At 31.7% G+C, this 16,960-nt stretch overlaps 2 protein-coding genes and 1 pseudogene across 8 annotated transcripts; all 3 read left to right on the top strand.

Annotated features, from left to right (window-relative positions):
• The first annotated feature begins 812 nt into the window (after positions 1-812).
• LOC114381501 (OTU domain-containing protein At3g57810-like) lies at positions 813-2,928 on the top strand. Of its 3 annotated transcripts, none has more exons than XM_028340775.1 (5): positions 813-1,082; positions 1,407-1,528; positions 1,803-1,843; positions 2,232-2,330; positions 2,614-2,729. In XM_028340775.1, the coding sequence occupies exons 1-5, from the start codon at positions 1,037-1,039 to the stop codon at positions 2,687-2,689; spliced, it is 384 nt and encodes a 127-aa protein (XP_028196576.1). In that variant the 5' UTR covers positions 813-1,036; the 3' UTR covers positions 2,690-2,729. The 3 variants fall into 3 exon arrangements, with proteins under 3 accessions (XP_028196576.1, XP_028196574.1, XP_028196575.1); XM_028340773.1 differs by having other exon boundaries at positions 853-1,082; positions 2,589-2,928; XM_028340774.1 differs by having other exon boundaries at positions 858-1,061; positions 2,589-2,928.
• A 2,057-nt stretch (positions 2,929-4,985) lies between these two features.
• Positions 4,986-7,030, top strand: LOC114381779 (annotated as a pseudogene).
• Positions 7,031-9,404: 2,374 nt separating this feature from the next.
• LOC114381470 (urease-like) lies at positions 9,405-16,790 on the top strand. Of its 5 annotated transcripts, none has more exons than XM_028340736.1 (19): positions 9,405-9,423; positions 9,784-9,917; positions 10,103-10,176; positions 10,340-10,385; positions 10,752-10,857; positions 11,448-11,677; positions 12,118-12,228; positions 12,386-12,549; positions 12,633-13,011; positions 13,100-13,208; positions 13,486-13,625; positions 13,775-13,912; positions 13,994-14,085; positions 14,591-14,720; positions 14,798-14,956; positions 15,214-15,378; positions 15,739-15,873; positions 16,006-16,077; positions 16,372-16,790. In XM_028340736.1, the coding sequence occupies exons 2-19, from the start codon at positions 9,792-9,794 to the stop codon at positions 16,591-16,593; spliced, it is 2,598 nt and encodes an 865-aa protein (XP_028196537.1). In that variant the 5' UTR covers positions 9,405-9,423; positions 9,784-9,791; the 3' UTR covers positions 16,594-16,790. The 5 variants fall into 5 exon arrangements, with proteins under 5 accessions (XP_028196537.1, XP_028196538.1, XP_028196534.1 ...); XM_028340737.1 differs by lacking the exon at positions 9,405-9,423 and adding an exon at positions 9,469-9,668 and having other exon boundaries at positions 11,532-11,677; XM_028340733.1 differs by lacking the exon at positions 9,405-9,423 and adding an exon at positions 9,469-9,668.
• The last annotated feature ends 170 nt before the right edge of the window (positions 16,791-16,960 follow it).

Genomic DNA, 16,960 nt, shown 5'->3' with positions numbered 1-16,960 from the left:
AAATTTTGATAATTTTAAAGAAAATACAACAACTTCACAAAAGACAAGGAACAAAGGTGAAGGCCAAAGAACCGATTCCTTATCAGGAGAGAACAATAGCATTCCAATATTCACACTGTTGAAGAACTTTGTCCACAATTTATTGCGGTTGCGGGGTCCAACCAATTTGGTTGAAGGTTCTATCATTACGTGTTTTTCAAAATGCGACATGCATCTTCATCAACATCTCATGTTGCACAGTTGGTGTATTATTCGACAATCTTTAGTGAGAGCCACCCACCATTACCCAATCTTGAAATCACTGCTTGATTCTGAACAAGTTTCACACACTCGATCAAACTGTCAACTCACAAAATGCATCTATGATCTATCTAATAAGCAACAGCTCAAACTAATTATAGAGTGAGTGAACATTTTTTAATGAAATTAATTTTGAAGTGAATCATGTTTTGAAGTTTTTATTCTAAAAAACAAATTAGTAGTAAAATCAATATATATTTTTTTTATCCAACACAAACGATATTTAAGGTTATTTCACCTCAAAATTAATTATAAAATGAGAATCAATTCTTCAACTTAGACAGTACATGAATATTTACTTAAAATTACGTTAACTATATATTTTTACATGATTTTGGACGATTCTAAACTAAACATACGCCATCATGAATATTGAATAACACTAATGTCAATACTTTACGGCCACAAAGAGATCTCAGCCAAAACAGACAAAAAAAATCAGACTTTTTTTTTTGAAAGAAAAACACTTAATTACCATTGATTTATGAAAGAATTTATTAATTGGCAGAATGAGAGGGTAGAAAGAAAAAGTTGAAAAAAAAAGTATCAGATTCGGTTGTCTAGTGCTGAATTTTATGCCAGAAATCAACCAAAAGAACAGATGAAAAGGATGGAGGAAGTGCCTAACAAGTCCAAGCTCCAAGCTCAAAAGACAAGAGCAATATACTGTTAATTATTCTTTTGCTTAATTTATGCAGCAGTGTACCTGGTTTGGCTTTAGCTTGCGGTTCAAGTGATGCCACAGCCAGAAAAATCGCTCGGTAACAACCTTCCAATAATTCGTAGGTTTTGCTGATTCCAATAAAATTAATGACTTCTGAATTTCAATACTGACTGTATTAGTTTTCTTACAAAAGTGATGTTTAAATTAGACTTGATATTTAATAAGTTGGTGGTTGTTACTTGTAATTGTTTTAGTATATAGTAACTGCATGCTTGGGACTCCAATTTTAAATTGAAAGGAGTTACCTCAACTTGAACAAGTATGCACCTATATCATTGCATGTTGCAATCGCGCTGTTCAGTAGAAAAATTGTTATAATTCCTTGTAGCTAAATTTTCTCATCATGTGTTACTTCAAAGTTAAAACTGTTTCTTTGTTGCAGGTATTCCAGGAGACGGTAGATGTTTGTTTAGATCTGTGGTTTATGGTGCATGTCTAAGATCAGGGGAACCATCTCCAAGTCTTAGCAGGCAAAAAGAACTCGCAGATGAACTCAGAGCCAAGGTACTCTTTTCTTCCCCATCTATATATATATATTATCAGCAAGGATCTCCCATGTAATTAATGAATTCTAGTTTGGCATACTTATTGTTCAAAGAATTTAGTGTGATGTTACTATATGGTGGACCATCAGCAACATTTGTGCAAATAGATCATACTAATTAATTTCCATCTCAAATTATGTGAACATAGATCCTTTTGTTAAGTAGGTTATTTCATAATTTTGATCCATTATTTGAACCCGAATTGTGGGAAAACATTAAATCTTATTTTGCAGGTTGTGGATGAATTCATCAAGAGGAGGGTAGACACTGAGTGGTAAGTTATCTAGAAGAAGGAGGTAGTTTTGATTACAAATTTATAACATGTGATTTGTATCATCTGTATTAATCTCCTCATCTAAAAGTCATAAAGATCCCAGTTGGCCGGTTTATTTAAATTTTTTTGAAGGAAAATCCCCTACATATTTTTTATGAACCTAGGGTATCTAACCGTGAGATAAGGATTAATCTCTCAAAATACTAAAATTTATTTAATTAAGCGACTAATCTCTCTTAATATATGTTTTTCTTCCCTACACGCAAACTTGGAGATTAAATCCCTGATCATGCTGACATATTCTCATTATATATATGTCTTCACTTGTAGTAGTGCATTTTGAAGTTGAAACCTGAAACATTAATAGTATTTAGTTCATAACGCACAGGTTTCTAGAAGGTGACTTTGATACCTATACAGTACAGATGCGAAAGCCTCACATATGGGGAGGAGAACCTGAACTTCTCATGTCCTCACATGTCTTACAGTTAAGTGTATATATTATTTTCATTTGCAAAACTTTTCAGTTTGCATGCATATATGATTTGCCTAAAGTTAATTAAGATGGCCGGCACTTGTGTATTAGTTAATTGATTTCTTTTAAGAGGCATAAGTATAATTTGTTCGTTCCAAATAATTAATTATTTTCTCAAAATGATTCCATGCATAATCATAGATAGCGTGACAAAATATATTAAATGTAAATGTTATTTCTAATGACGTACGATATATCTTATGGTTCTAGGATGCCTATAACGGTGCTCATGCAGGATAAGAGTTCGAGTAACCTTAAAGTTATTGCAGAATACGGTCAGGAGTATGGGAAGGATAACCCTATTCGAGTGATCTATCATGGTTATGGCCACTACGATGCATTATTGAAGAGTTCCTTCCACTAGTTATTATATGTATGCAGTCCTAATTAACTATCTTGAATAGTGTTGTTGATGCTCTTTGCAATAACTGTAGAGCTTGACAATATTGTGCACATATATGATTGATCTGATTGAGTCCTTGAACTAGCCAATGACATTAGTGCTTCAATTAGATGCGTATATGATAATTCAAACTTGGTGCGACTGCTCCTCCTTTTATTTCTTAAAACATATTTTATTTTACTTAATTTGTAGCTATATATAATATTCAAGTTAGTTCAAAGTACATATCTTAGAACGTGAATAAGCTAATTAATATTTATAGTCATAGACCAAGAGAATACCTAGTTCAAAGATGAATGTTTACTTGAATTCATTAATATCTTTGAGCATTTTCAATCAAGAGCACTAAATTATGATTCATCCAAAGATAAAATAACTAAGACTCGATCAAGTTTTAGATTTATAAGAAAAAAATATGTTTTTGTTAATTTTTATATAAAAAAAGATACATTTATTTTAAAAAGGTTTCACATGTTAACAAAAAGATCTGATACATAATATTTTCATTTAAAATAAAATATTTCTTTTAAAATTTATTTTATGTCTCATTTGTTGTGGAATCAATCATACACTAAATTGATGAATATGTGTATACTACCGAGCATACTCAATAAAATTTTATACCATTAAAGTGAAATTTAGTGAGACCCTCTTAATTAAGCATTGGGTTAGCGGGCAATTATTTTAAAATGAACTTTTAAACTAAAATGAAAAATAGTTTTTTAATTTTAATTTGAAAGTAACTTTTAGGGAAGAAAAAAAAATGTACATAAAAAAAGGATTATTTTTTTTTAGTCAAATAGCCTTACTATTTAGGTTACTAAAAATAATTAAACTGGCATTATTCACTTATAAAGAATCACAGACATATATAGCCAAAAGAAATCAACCATACAATGACGATGAAGTGTCACTAGCTAAATTTTGTTAGCCTTCTGGATCAATTATCAGAATGAATGTAGTCAAGAAAGAAAGAGAGACATTGTCAAGGCTTAAGCAGGTATTATAATTTCATTTCCTTATATATGTATTAATTGTTGGCTTTGTGGGGGAAATTAAACCAAATCAAATGCAGGCCAAATCCAGCTAATGGTTAAAGGAGTATATTTGAGTGCGGGGAAAGTGCTTGCATTGGAAATATCTACAATGGTGACATCCACCTTTCTTGTCTCCTCTCACATATGTTTTCTTTCTCTCTTGTTCTTAGGCCATCTTAATATGTCCTAAAGTTACTTGGAAAATAAAATAAAATAGTTAGTCCTACCTAAAGTTACATAACTATTACATTATCAGCTGATCAATTGTTCTTTTATATGGTAAAATATAATTTCTATCCATCTAATAATTAACCTTAATTATTATTTTCTTTAATTTAAATTATTTATATTTTTATTAAAATAATAATTATCGATCATTTGATACAATACGTACGTCTTAAGAAAATTTACCTAAATATAATTGTGAATTAACTTTAACTAATCTTATTAAAAGAATAATTCTCTCCATTTGTTTTTTTCTTTTTTAAAGAAATGGAGACAATTATTCTTTAAATAGGAGATAATTATTCTTTTAATAAGATTCTTCCCGTTTCTTTCAAATATTTTTCGTAACTTTTCGTTTTATTTTAAATATTTTTCAATTCTAACCCACACAATTAATTAATAAGTATTCGTAGATAAATTAATAATGAGAAATACAGGGGAAAATAGGAAATTAAGAAATTTTCATAAAAATTAAAAATTAATTATTTTCTTAATCCGTATGTAAAAAATATAAGTGAATGTACTCAAGGGAATGGATAATACAGTTCTTTCACACACAAAAAAAAGTAGGAATACAATTGCGAAGTATTTAAACTTTAAGCACGATACTAACAAATATTTAATATTTTAGTTTGTATATTTAACAAAAATAAATATTTGTTTTTCATAATTGAAATTTATAATTTACAATAAATAAATATTTCTAAATAAATATTTTTGAAGATAAAAATAATTTATGTTGTGATCTATGATAGTTTTAAATGATTGATATTTTTTTATTGAAAAAAATTCAAATTCAAACTAAAGATAAGAAATTATGTCAGGAGTATATATTTGAAATTGACTTTTAATATTCAATTATAATTTTTTAAATCATTCGATTGATATTAAAAATATAAAAAAATATTTCAAATATGCATGTTAAGAAAGTGAAGTTGACCAATGAAAATAAAATATTCAAATAAGAGTGAATATGGAAGACTGAAGGAGACTTATAAAACAAATAGTCTCACACGTAAGTGTGGGTGTGTATTAAAGATGATTTTTGAAAAGGAAAATAATTAATATTTTTTTAAAATAATATTTTTCAAAACAATGGTTAATTATCAATGATTAATCTTTGTTAAATAACTATCTTTAATGAAAATTTTTGTCTCGATTATCAACATTTAAATTCAAGACATTATTTTAAAAAAAGTTTAATGTCTATAATGATATAAAATAATTTTATATGATCTCTAATTATAAATCATGGTTTAAGTTATTTTAAAAATTAATAAATTTATTCTACATAATGAATAATGAATTATATGTAAAAAAAATTATATTGTTAGTTTATAACTTTTTTTCTCTTTAAAAATTCTAATCTAAGCTATTTTTACTCAGCTAACAACATGTTATTCATAATTTTTTTCCTGTAAGAATTAAAATTATTGCACATGCTACTCTGTCATCTCTCACCTAATATCCTGCACATTGGAAGGAGTCTCTTACACCATGCCATCATTTGTCACAATGAAAAGGCCGTAACTATACTTCTAAACAATGGTGCTGATGCAGAAGTGGTAGTGCAAATTAAACTACAGAAGAAACCAATGAACACCCTATTCACATGGCTGCACGGCTTGGATCGTGTAACATTCTTCAGTGCCTGATCAATGGTGGTTGTAACTAGGACTCCCAAACAAAATCTGGAGATACAGCATTGATGATCTGTGCAAGGTACTACACGAGAAGTGCCTTGGAGTACTAGTATCAGCAGGTGCTGATTTGGGTATGGTAAATTCATCTGGTCACTGTGCAATTTCAATTGCAAACTGTGTTCAGTGGACTAAAGTCTTCCAGAAAGCAATTTCGGATGTAATCAGAGCTGGGAAGGTTGTTAAATCAAGCAATGCCTCTAGATTTTCGGCTTTGTTATTCGTAACTCGTGCAAATGATATAGAGGGTTTGAATAAACTCATTGAAAGTAAGAACATTGATCTAGATGAGCAAAATGCAAATGGATTTTCAGCTGCTATGATAGCTGCTGTAGGGGGCAATGTGGAGGCTTTCAAGTTGCTTCTTTTTGCTGAGGCCGATGTGACTAATCTTAAAAACAAGTAAGGTTTGACAGCACTTAACCTCATAGATGTGAGCCAAAATGGTGAAGTGTTCCACAAGGTGATGCTTGAATATGCACTTAAAAAGGGAGGGAATGTTTCAATTGAGGTGAATCCTCTCCATCGTGCAGCTTGCTGTAGGGACATGATCATTGCTCACAAAAAACTACTAAAAGAAGGGTATGATGTCAATGCTTTTGATGGTCAAGGACATACCCCTTTGATGTTAGCAGCAAGAGGATGCCACGGCGAAATGTGTGAGCTTTTGATCTCATATGGTGCTAAATGTGATATTCAGAATGAGAGACATGAGACAGCACTTTTACTTGCAAGAGAAAATGGTGCAGGAAATGATGCAGAACGTGTGATATTGGATGAGGTAGCTCGAAGACTAGTCTTGTGTGGTGGTCGTGTTAAAAAACATACAAAGTGTGGTAAAGGTTCACCTCATGGTAAGTTACTAGAGATGGTTGGAGCTGCTGGAATGTTACGTTGGGGGAAATCTAGTAAGAGAAACGTGATTTGTAAAGAAGCTGAGGTTGGACCTAGTGCGAAATTTCGATGGAATCGAAGGAGGAAGTTTGATGTTGATGAGCCAGGAATGTTCCATGTGGTCACTACAAAAAATAAACAGGTACATTTTGTGTGTGAAGGTGGGGTTCAAATGGCTGAATTGTGGGTAAGGGTGATTAGATTAGTAACTAGAGAAGCCATTTTTGGTCGAAGAGCTGATAAAGTTTGATGGAGCCATGGCTAGAAAAAACACATAGAGAAGGTTGTTAAGTAGTTGTAGAAGTACATGCACTCTTGGTTTTGACTAGACGTATGTTTTTAACGTAAATAATCAATTTCAGTTTTTTAGATGTATTAGTTTTGACTAGACGTATGTCATGTTATTAATGAAGAATGATAAATAATTTTTTCAAAATTTTAAATTTATAAAAATTAAACTCAATAAAAAAAAACTGAGTGATTGAAACCAAATCTATTATCTATTATATATAACCAAGCGAGTAGCTTATTCAGAAAAAAAAAAAAAAACAAGCCAATAGTTTAGTGCTATATTATAATCGTGTGTAAGTGATTCAAACTATTGCCATTGTGCAAAAAAGTGGACTGCTATTTAAAATTGAATTTTGTTAATTTCTTGAACCATGCGTAATATTTTACGTATAATCTTAATAAAAGGGCATAGCCGGAGGAGTAATTTATTATAAACTCTTTGATTAAGTTGAATTTTTATGAATAAAAAAATATTATTAGTATTTACATCACATCCATCAAAACATTAAATTAATTATTTACATTAATATTTTTTTTATATTTTATATTTAATCTATATCTTATCAACTTTATGTTTATTTTTTTAAGAAGAAATGATAAATGATAAACAAAATTTTAGAGAAAATGTATCAAGTGAAATTGGATTCAAATCTCTTAAATATGATATGAGGTTCAAACCTTGTAAATTAAGAAGAAGAAAAATTAAAATGAGAGATCTTATGAAAGATGGATGAATTCTTTAACCAATATTAGTTATTGATAAATGAAAAGTCCACACCAATAATAAAATAAGGACAAATAATTATTTTAATTTGATCCTTTAATCCTTTAATGTGTAAATTAGTGATGATTTAATTTTTAAAATAATTTTTTTATTTAGTCCATGAATATGTAAAAAATATAATAATTAGGTCATGTCATGCAACTTAATGGTATTGGTCACAATTTATGTATTCAAAGACCAAAATTATTATGTATCCAATAAAATAACTAAAAATAATTTCTTAAGGATGTTCATTTAATTAATCCAATTCAATGAATTCATTTATTCAAACAAATCAAATTAATATGAGGTTAATTGAGTTTTTCACTTCAATTTCAAACCAATCCAATTATAATTGGGTCTGTTATCATATCTATCTTTTTTCAATCCAAACCAATCTAATAATTTGATCAATTATTTCTTAACTTTAGGTTAATAATTTTAGGTTTTAAGTTGTTAACACAAGTGATTTGACAGGTGGGTTCCTTAACCAAGATATGAGGTTCAATATCTGATTTGAGCAAAGAGTTACAATTGTTACTTTACCCTAAAATGGGTCAATATGATGGAGATTAGAGATGACAAAGTGAACTTGGAGCTATGGGGATCTGCAAAAATATACTCAAGTGAAACAGGGAAATTACTTGTAATATTGGGGATGGATACAAGACATGTATATTCCCACAAATTTATGCGGAAATGGATGTGGGCACCAGTATTATAATACCAATCCACCCCACACATATCATATATATAATTAATATATGTTACAAAACAGTAAAATATATATATATATATATATATATATATATATATATATATATAAATTTTACCGTGAAAAATAATTAATTTTTTATGACTAATCCTCTAAGTCTCTAATCTCTAACATTATTAGATAATGAAAAATACTAAAATACTTATTAGAGTTTTTATTAAGTAATTAGAATATTAACTTTAATAATTATTATATTAAATAATTATCTTTGTAATTTGATTTATTTATGATTTGAGTTTGGACAAACCAATTATGTTTATTTGTTTTTAATATTATGCATGTATGTTTTTAATGTTATATTTAAATTATTTAAGAATGAGTTTTTAATGTAATTACAATAATTGTTTTAATTAATTTATTATTATTGAACTTATATATTAGTAAAGTGCAGATATAGGAGTATCTAGTTAGTACAAGAATGAGAATTAAGATTATTATCACCAACATATATGAAATCGAGTATATTTTTTGAAACGGATAAAAAGAAAGACGACAAGTAATATAAGATCTTATTCAGACTCTATCCATTGTTATCCAGGTTGGAAATAATTAGTTGAGTCTCCAATAAAAAAATCTATTGTATCTTTGGTTAGATAAAAAAAATAGATTTTGGTAAGTACTTTTAGATTAACTTAGATCTTAATTGAATTAGTTCCGTTGAAATAGAGAAAATCAACATTTTAAATCTAAACTAAAACCCACCCAGTTAAATTAGATTGATTTAGATTTGATTTTACCCTAAACACAAACCAATCAATTCATTCATGAACACCCTTATAGAAAAATTTATAATTATAATTTGTAGGTATACACGTCCCTAGACTGACTCCACCAAACAGATCCCTCCTTGTGTATAACCCACCAATTAAATACTGCTAGTTTACTGCTACGCGAGTCAGTTGTTTACTCGCTGCTCCAATTTTTAATACATCAATACGCTAAAAAAACAGTTGCCAGGTTGTCTCTTAGCACAAAAATTTGTCTTTTATGATGTAGTTATTGCTTAAATTATTAGCGTTGAGGTCATGTTGCACTTGGAGAAAACATGGCAAATACTATACTATTCTCCTTCCTTGACAAACAAAGAAAATTTTGTTAATCACACTGACTGTACTATGAATATGATAATCAATTGTCTAAACTTCCAAGTGCGCCGTATTCCTAAGCTTAGGCTTTCAATCTGAATTTCTGAATTCTCTGCTGTAACAACCATAAATTTTGTGCTGCTTTTCTCCTTCAACATGTTTCTTCAAGTTTATGATGTTATTTTACGCATCCATAAATCGGTAATTTTTGCTCTTTTCTTCTGTTCCTTAGGCTGAAAAATGAAACTGAGTCCAAGGGAGATCGAGAAACTAGACCTGCATAATGCAGGCTACCTTGCACAGAAACGCCTTGCTCGTGGTTTAAGGCTCAATTATGTTGAAACTGTGGCTCTCATAGCAACACAGGTTTGTTTTTGTTCCTTTCTGTTATAAATTTCCAAACTTTGTTTTTCTTCTTCTTTCTTTTCCTTATTATAATATCGGTTATCTGTTAAGTAGTCCAATGGCAATTGCATACAGAACCCAAGTTTTAATCCTTTGTGGAAATTAATTTAATTTGTATGTATGTTATTATTTATTCTGTTGCATAGATTTTGGAATTTGTTCGTGATGGTGAAAAGACTGTTGCACAGCTAATGTGCATTGGGAGAGAACTTCTGGGAAGGTATTGTGTCAATTTTCATTGTCTGGTTCTGTTGCTCTATGCTCTTTAATTGATTATTTGTTTTTTCTCTCTTTAATTTGATATGATTCTGCCCTAGAAAAGAGGAACGAACCGTTTTTTTTTAGTTTATAATAGATATAAATTTATCTTCAAATTTTAACAGGAAACAAGTTCTTCCAGCTGTTCCTCATCTTGTTGAAAGTGTTCAGGTACATGTATCATTATGGCAATGTAGTTATAATTATATTATACAAAGCACTCTCCCAAATGGCTTTGTGCGTATTGCATGAAGTCAGCTCAGTCAATTTGTTACTACTGGAGGTCTCCAATGTTCTGTGCCAAGAATAATTTAAAAATAAATCTTTCTTTTTGAGACTATGATTGAAATTAATATATTTTCAAAAAAATATTTTTTGTAGCCTCTTTTAACCTCTTTATTATGGCTCTTAAAACTTCAAAAGGATGTAGCTCATTTTTTATTGTAAATTATCCTAGAACTCACTTGTCTTCTCCATCCTCAGAAAGAAAGAATTTGCCACATGTCACATAATTTTTTTAAGGAAAATTGTATGTAGGTTGAAGCCACCTTTCGAGATGGTACTAAGTTAGTCACCATTCATGACCTATTTGCTTGCGAGAATGGAAACCTTGAACTAGCATTATTTGGTTCTTTTCTTCCAGGTATGTCTCTACCCTCTACTTTGTTGTCGAAAGTAGATGATTTAGACTCTGTCACATAAGCACTTGAAGGGTAAGAAAATAAGAAGGTAAAATAAATTAAGTTTTTAAATCAACTTATGCACATCAACTTTTAACTTTTGGAGAAGTTAGATGAGAGTTTCTATTTAAGTCAGAGTGTAACTTATGGAGGAAGCTTAGTTACCTTCTTATTTTCTTCTCTTGAAAGTGCTTACAAACAAGTTTACTCAAATAAGACCTTATTATACATCTCTACTAAGTGCTTCCATCTACATGAATACTAAAATTATTGTGTCTTTGCTCATTAGTTTGACTTTAAGACACGACTTACAAAATACAAACTATATCTTTCATTTTATATGTATGTTACATTTGTATTTATCCTTTCTTGAAAATAAAGCATTATTAGTGTATATTTTCTTTTTTTTTTCATGTAGGACTCTGGGATAACATAGAGATAAATTAATTTTCTGGCTCATGTATATCCAATATATCTAGCAGTAGTAAAATAACGTTGAGAGTGAAATTTTTCAATCTTCTACGGTGTAGTTTTAAATTTTTTGTTGAAGTAGATTTGCAGAAACACAAACTGCAAATTGAAGCCCCTACTCACATTATTAGTATCTCTCTCTTATGGGTGGAAACTGGGTCTACAGTACCTTCACTTGACAAGTTTACAGAGAACGAAGAAGATCATAGAACTCCAGGTGAAATCATATGTAGAAGTGAAAATCTGATTCTTAACCCCAGAAGGAATGCAATAATTCTCAGAGTTGTCAACAAGGGAGACAGACCAATTCAGGTGTTTGCCTGTTTGTTGCACCAAGCACCTTAGCATTTTAAATAAAATTTGTGCATCATTTTTTGTTTTTCTTTAAAATTATAAATTCATTTTTCGATATAAAAATGCTTACATTATGTTCTATTTACATGAAGTGCCATCATTTCTGAATTCAGTATGATAAGCTGTGCACACATGAAATAACAAAGTGATGTCAATGAGTGTACTCAATAGCTACTGGTTTGTGTGAATTTGTTATCTGATCAATTATTGGAGGATTTATATGGTTTTGAAGGTTGCTCTGAAGATTTGAATTTGAGTATGTGTATCTTGTCAAATATTAACATATTGTAAATTTAGTGTTTCAAATATTCCAGCTAATCGACTAGCTGTTTCCTTTCCCAACATAAAAAAATAAGTTAACTATAGCAATCATTTTTAATACTTTTGAAAATTTTCAGGTTGGCAGCCACTATCATTTTATTGAAGTAAATCCTTATTTAACCTTTGATCGAAGGAAAGCATATGGCATGCGCCTCAATATAGCTGCTGGGAATGCCACACGCTTTGAGGTGGAATTCTACTTTGTTGTTGTTATTGAGTTTTTGCATTATAATTATTTTTTATTCTTTGTCTCTATCATGTGATCAGGCTAATCATGTTCAGTAGTTGAACTAATTCATTTATTAGATCGCAAATTATTAATTGAAAAATATTTAATCTTGATAGCCAGGGGAATGTAAAAGCGTTGTGCTTGTAAGCATTGGAGGTAACAAAGTCATCAGAGGAGGTAATAACATTGCCGATGGTCCAGTTAATGATTCTAATTGCAGAGCAGCCATGAAAGCTGTGGTCACAAGGGGATTTGGACATGTGGAAGAGGAAAATGCTAGGTTTAAGATTTGTTATTGAAGTGATTGTTATATAACTTTTCCATGTCTGAGAAGATTTCTCACCACAAATATGAATTTCTCAGGGAAGGTGTTACTGGAGAAGACTATTCATTAACTACAGTAATTTCTCGAGAGGAATATGCTCACAAGTATGGCCCTACAACTGGTGACAAAATCCGTCTTGGTGATACTGACTTGTTTGCTGAAATTGAAAAAGATTTTGCTGTCTATGGTGATGAATGTGTTTTTGGAGGTGGGAAAGTCATAAGAGACGGAATGGGTCAATCAAGTGGCCATCCACCTGAGGGCTCCTTGGATACTGTTATAACAAATGCTGTGATCATTGATTATACTGGAATTATCAAAGCAGATATCGGTATTAAAGATGGACTGATCATCTCAACAGGAAAAGCAGGAAATCCAGACATTATGAATGATGTATTTCCTAATATGATAATTGGGGTAAGTTCCCTTCTAGATATTAGAGGCAATGAGTTGAATTCCTACCTCATTATCCTGATACAACTTTACATACATCATCCATATCTAGGCTAATACCGAAGTTATTGCTGGAGAGGGCTTGATTGTGACAGCTGGGGCTATAGATTGTCATGTGCATTTTATATGTCCTCAATTAGTATATGATGCCGTAACAAGTGGTAAGTTTCATAACTTGAATCAATTTCTACTAAGAGTGTGCATTACATGTATATTAAAATATTTAATGCATGCTCCAGTGTGCTGGATTCATGACTGGTATGTTGATGGAACTTTTGGGAGTTGTTTGAGTCTTTGAGATAATTTGGTTGTGCACTTGTGCTTATGCTATATTTTATGCATTGAAAACCAGATTTATCATTACTTATTTCTCTAGCATCCTTCTTGATCCAAACTACTCATTGGATTTTATTCAGTCCTTTTCTGTATTGTATATAGGTATCACAACATTAGTGGGAGGAGGAACAGGACCAGCTGATGGAACACGTGCTACAACTTGTACACCAGCACCAAATCAGATGAAATTGATGCTACAATCAACAGATGACATGCCTTTAAACTTTGGTTTCACTGGAAAAGTCTGTTTTCTTTCTTTTGTTTTGTTCACATATAATGCTTGTTTTGTGTAGTTTTTTTTCTAGTTTGTTTTCCTCGTGTTAAGTGCCGAACCTCTAGAAAACCTCGACGAAGGTTTAAAGTCAATTAAATCCTCCATTTATTGCTTCAGGGGAATAGTGCCAAACCTGATGAACTGCATGAAATAATCAGGGCTGGAGCTATGGGACTGAAGCTGCATGAGGACTGGGGAACTACACCGGCTGCAATAGACAGTTGTTTGACAGTTGCAGACCAATATGATATCCAGGCACAACTTTCTTCAATATTTCCACTTATTTACCTTTTTGTTACTTTTGTTAATTTTTGTTGTGAACTTGTATTATAACAGGTTAACATACATACTGACACCTTAAACGAATCTGGATTTGTTGAACATACAATTGCTGCATTTAAAGGAAGAACTATTCATACTTACCACAGGTATTGTTTAACTTTGAAATTTTTTATAAAGCACCGGCATAGCATGGTTGTTATTTGTTAACTACTGTTGTAACAGTTGTTTAGGAAAAATATCCATTTTAATTTTATTTGTAAAATTCATTATATATAGGTATTATCATTTATCAGAGAAAAGGAGTTAATCTAAAATTACCTGGTAGAATATTGGTTTCCATCCTTTATTAGGTGACAGGTTAAACCTATGGTTTTCTCATATTAATTCGCTCACCTCTATACATGTCTTATTCTTTTGCATATTGTTCTCTGTCCTTTTTTAATCCTCAGCTCTTCTTTCTGGCCCTATGGGGGGGTTCAAGGAGGGCATGGCTTATTATATTTATGCAAGCATTTGAAAGATATCGATTCAAATAGACTATGATCTTTCTCTTCCCCTGAAAGCTCTACCATTCTTTCTTTGAACTATAATATCTGTTTTCCGGTCTAAGTTGGCTTATTCTTGACTAAACTTTATTATTTTCTTGGGCAGTGAAGGAGCTGGTGGTGGCCATGCTCCAGATATCATAAAAGTATGTGGTGAGAAGAATGTCCTACCCTCATCAACAAATCCCACACGTCCTTATACACATAATACCATAGATGAGCATCTCGACATGTTGGTATGCAACAAATCACAAAAGTAATAGTGTACAGCTTGTGCTATTTGGCTCTTAATTTGCGCTCGTATGATGTACAGATGGTCTGCCATCATCTTAATAAGAATATTCCAGAAGATGTAGCTTTTGCTGAATCAAGAATAAGAGCTGAAACAATTGCTGCTGAAGATATTTTACATGACAAGGGGGCAATTAGCATTATATCATCTGATTCACAGGCTATGGGTCGAATTGGAGAGGTCCTTCCTTAACCCAAGCCAGCCCATCTGTATTAGACTTAATTGTGCTCGTATTTATTATGAAAAAATTGAATTAGTGTGCTAAGTGCCAATGCCTGTGCAACAATAATACACTTGTGTCTTACTATTGTTGATGTGACACAGAATTTTCATAGTTGTCTTTTCACGTTCATTTTTTTTTTTTGTAGTATATCCATGAAAATCGAGATTATTTTCAGAATCCTTGGGATTATATTGTTGAATAATTTCTTCATTAGGTGATAAGCAGAACCTGGCAAACTGCTGATAAGATGAAGTCACAAAGAGGACCACTGCAGCCTGGTGAAGACAATGACAACTTTCGGATCAAGCGTTATGTTGCAAAGTATACCATAAATCCAGCTATAGCGAATGGTTTGTCGCAATATGTTGGTTCAGTTGAGGTATAATGTTTGAATGTCTAGGGTTTTAACAATTTAAATATGAATTGTCCAAGGCAAAAAACAGATACATGAGTTCATATTTCTTGTGAAAAAATGCCATCAGTACTCAGTTACCTATGATTAAAGATGCAGAGAAAAAAGCTTTAAAAGCATACACTAGGTCATCCAAATACCAGTGAACTTCAACTTTCTGGAATTGAGATTGAGCCACCTGTATAATTCTGTATTGTTGTGCATCTAAATACTACACTCCTCTTTTCCTCCCCATAATCATTAACCTCAATTTACATATCAAATTGGCAGCTGATCCTTCTAATATTAGTATCATCTTGACCCCCTCATTTAGACCTAGTTTTGCAGGCGGGTAAGTTGGCTGATCTTGTATTATGGAAGCCGTCATTTTTTGGAGCAAAACCAGAAATGGTGATCAAAGGTGGTGAGGTTGCATATGCTAACATGGGTGACCCAAATGCAAGCATCCCAACACCTGAACCGGTAATGTTTTCATATGCATTGGGATATGATCCAGTGCCAACTGGTGCCAAACTTTTTTAAATCACACTTTCAATAACTTTTATCCATCTAAATAGAAATGCTTCAACTAAACTAGGAAACTCAATCTTGTAGGTGATTATGAGGCCTATGTTCGGAGCATTTGGCAAGGCTGGTAGTTCACACTCCATTGCTTTTGTGAGCAAGGCATGGCTCCAATCCATCTCTTTCACAGACACGCACTTGAATAGCCCTTGTGCAGAAATTATTACATGGTCCAAGATTACTATGGTCCTGTCTAACCTCAACATGACACATAGTCGAGTTTTATTAATTCTTTCTTGTAGATTGAAAAACTTGGCTACATTTCATGTAGAGATTGACCAGGACCATAAACATGTGATGATCCCAAACCATCTAATCATTTCTCCTACTATTCATGTTTGTTTCTCTTCAAAATTTGCATATATTCACATCACATTGTTGGTCTGTCACAAGCAGGCAGCTTTGGACGAAGGGGTGAAAGCTTCATATGGACTTAACAAGAGGGTGGAAGCTGTGAAGAATGTGAGGAAGCTCACCAAACGAGACATGAAACTGAATGACACTCTTCCACAAATCACTGTGGACCCAGAAACATACACAGTTACAGCAGATGGAGAGGTTCTCACCTGCACCGCAGCCAAGACTGTTCCTCTTTCCCGAAATTACTTCCTCTTTTAAGCTCCAGCTATGTGTTCAATAGACAATTTTATTATTGGCAAAAAACAATAAGCAAGCATGCACATTATCATCACATTTTTGGATAGCCAAAATTAATAATTTCTTTCCTGCTCCCATATTTGGTTGCCTGATTGCATCCTACGACTAGACTATATTTTACTATTTTATAAATAATTTATGTTCAAGGTTTGTGAGTACCCATTAGCCATTTGCACTGGGCAAGTGTACTTGTCAGGTTATATCAGATAAGATCAGATTACTATTTTTAGTTTTATTTTGTGTCGGGCGAAAAGGACTTATATTTTTTATAATTTGTATCTGACTTCACAACAAATTAGTGTGTCCCTACAAACTCAAAACCTTCTAT

Source organism: Glycine soja, chromosome 13, assembly GCF_004193775.1.
Source record: "Glycine soja cultivar W05 chromosome 13, ASM419377v2, whole genome shotgun sequence".
Lineage (NCBI taxonomy): Eukaryota > Viridiplantae > Streptophyta > Magnoliopsida > Fabales > Fabaceae > Glycine > Glycine soja.
Note: the sequence above shows the minus strand (reverse complement) of the source record. Positions and strands in the feature narration are given on the sequence as shown.

Excerpts from the sequence above, each read along its gene's own strand:
- LOC114381501 (XM_028340773.1), top strand. The coding sequence starts at position 1,037 with ATGCCACAGCCAGAAAAATCGCTCGGTAACAACCTTCCAATAATTC. Across the intron at positions 1,844-2,231 it reads AGGAGGGTAGACACTGAGTG|GTTTCTAGAAGGTGACTTTG; the intron begins GTAAGTTATCTA and ends CATAACGCACAG. Across the intron at positions 2,331-2,588 it reads ATGTCCTCACATGTCTTACA|GATGCCTATAACGGTGCTCA; the intron begins GTTAAGTGTATA and ends TTATGGTTCTAG.
- LOC114381470 (XM_028340736.1), top strand. The coding sequence starts at position 9,792 with ATGAAACTGAGTCCAAGGGAGATCGAGAAACTAGACCTGCATAATGCA. Across the intron at positions 13,012-13,099 it reads TTCCTAATATGATAATTGGG|GCTAATACCGAAGTTATTGC; the intron begins GTAAGTTCCCTT and ends ATCCATATCTAG. Across the intron at positions 16,078-16,371 it reads CCATTGCTTTTGTGAGCAAG|GCAGCTTTGGACGAAGGGGT; the intron begins GCATGGCTCCAA and ends TGTCACAAGCAG.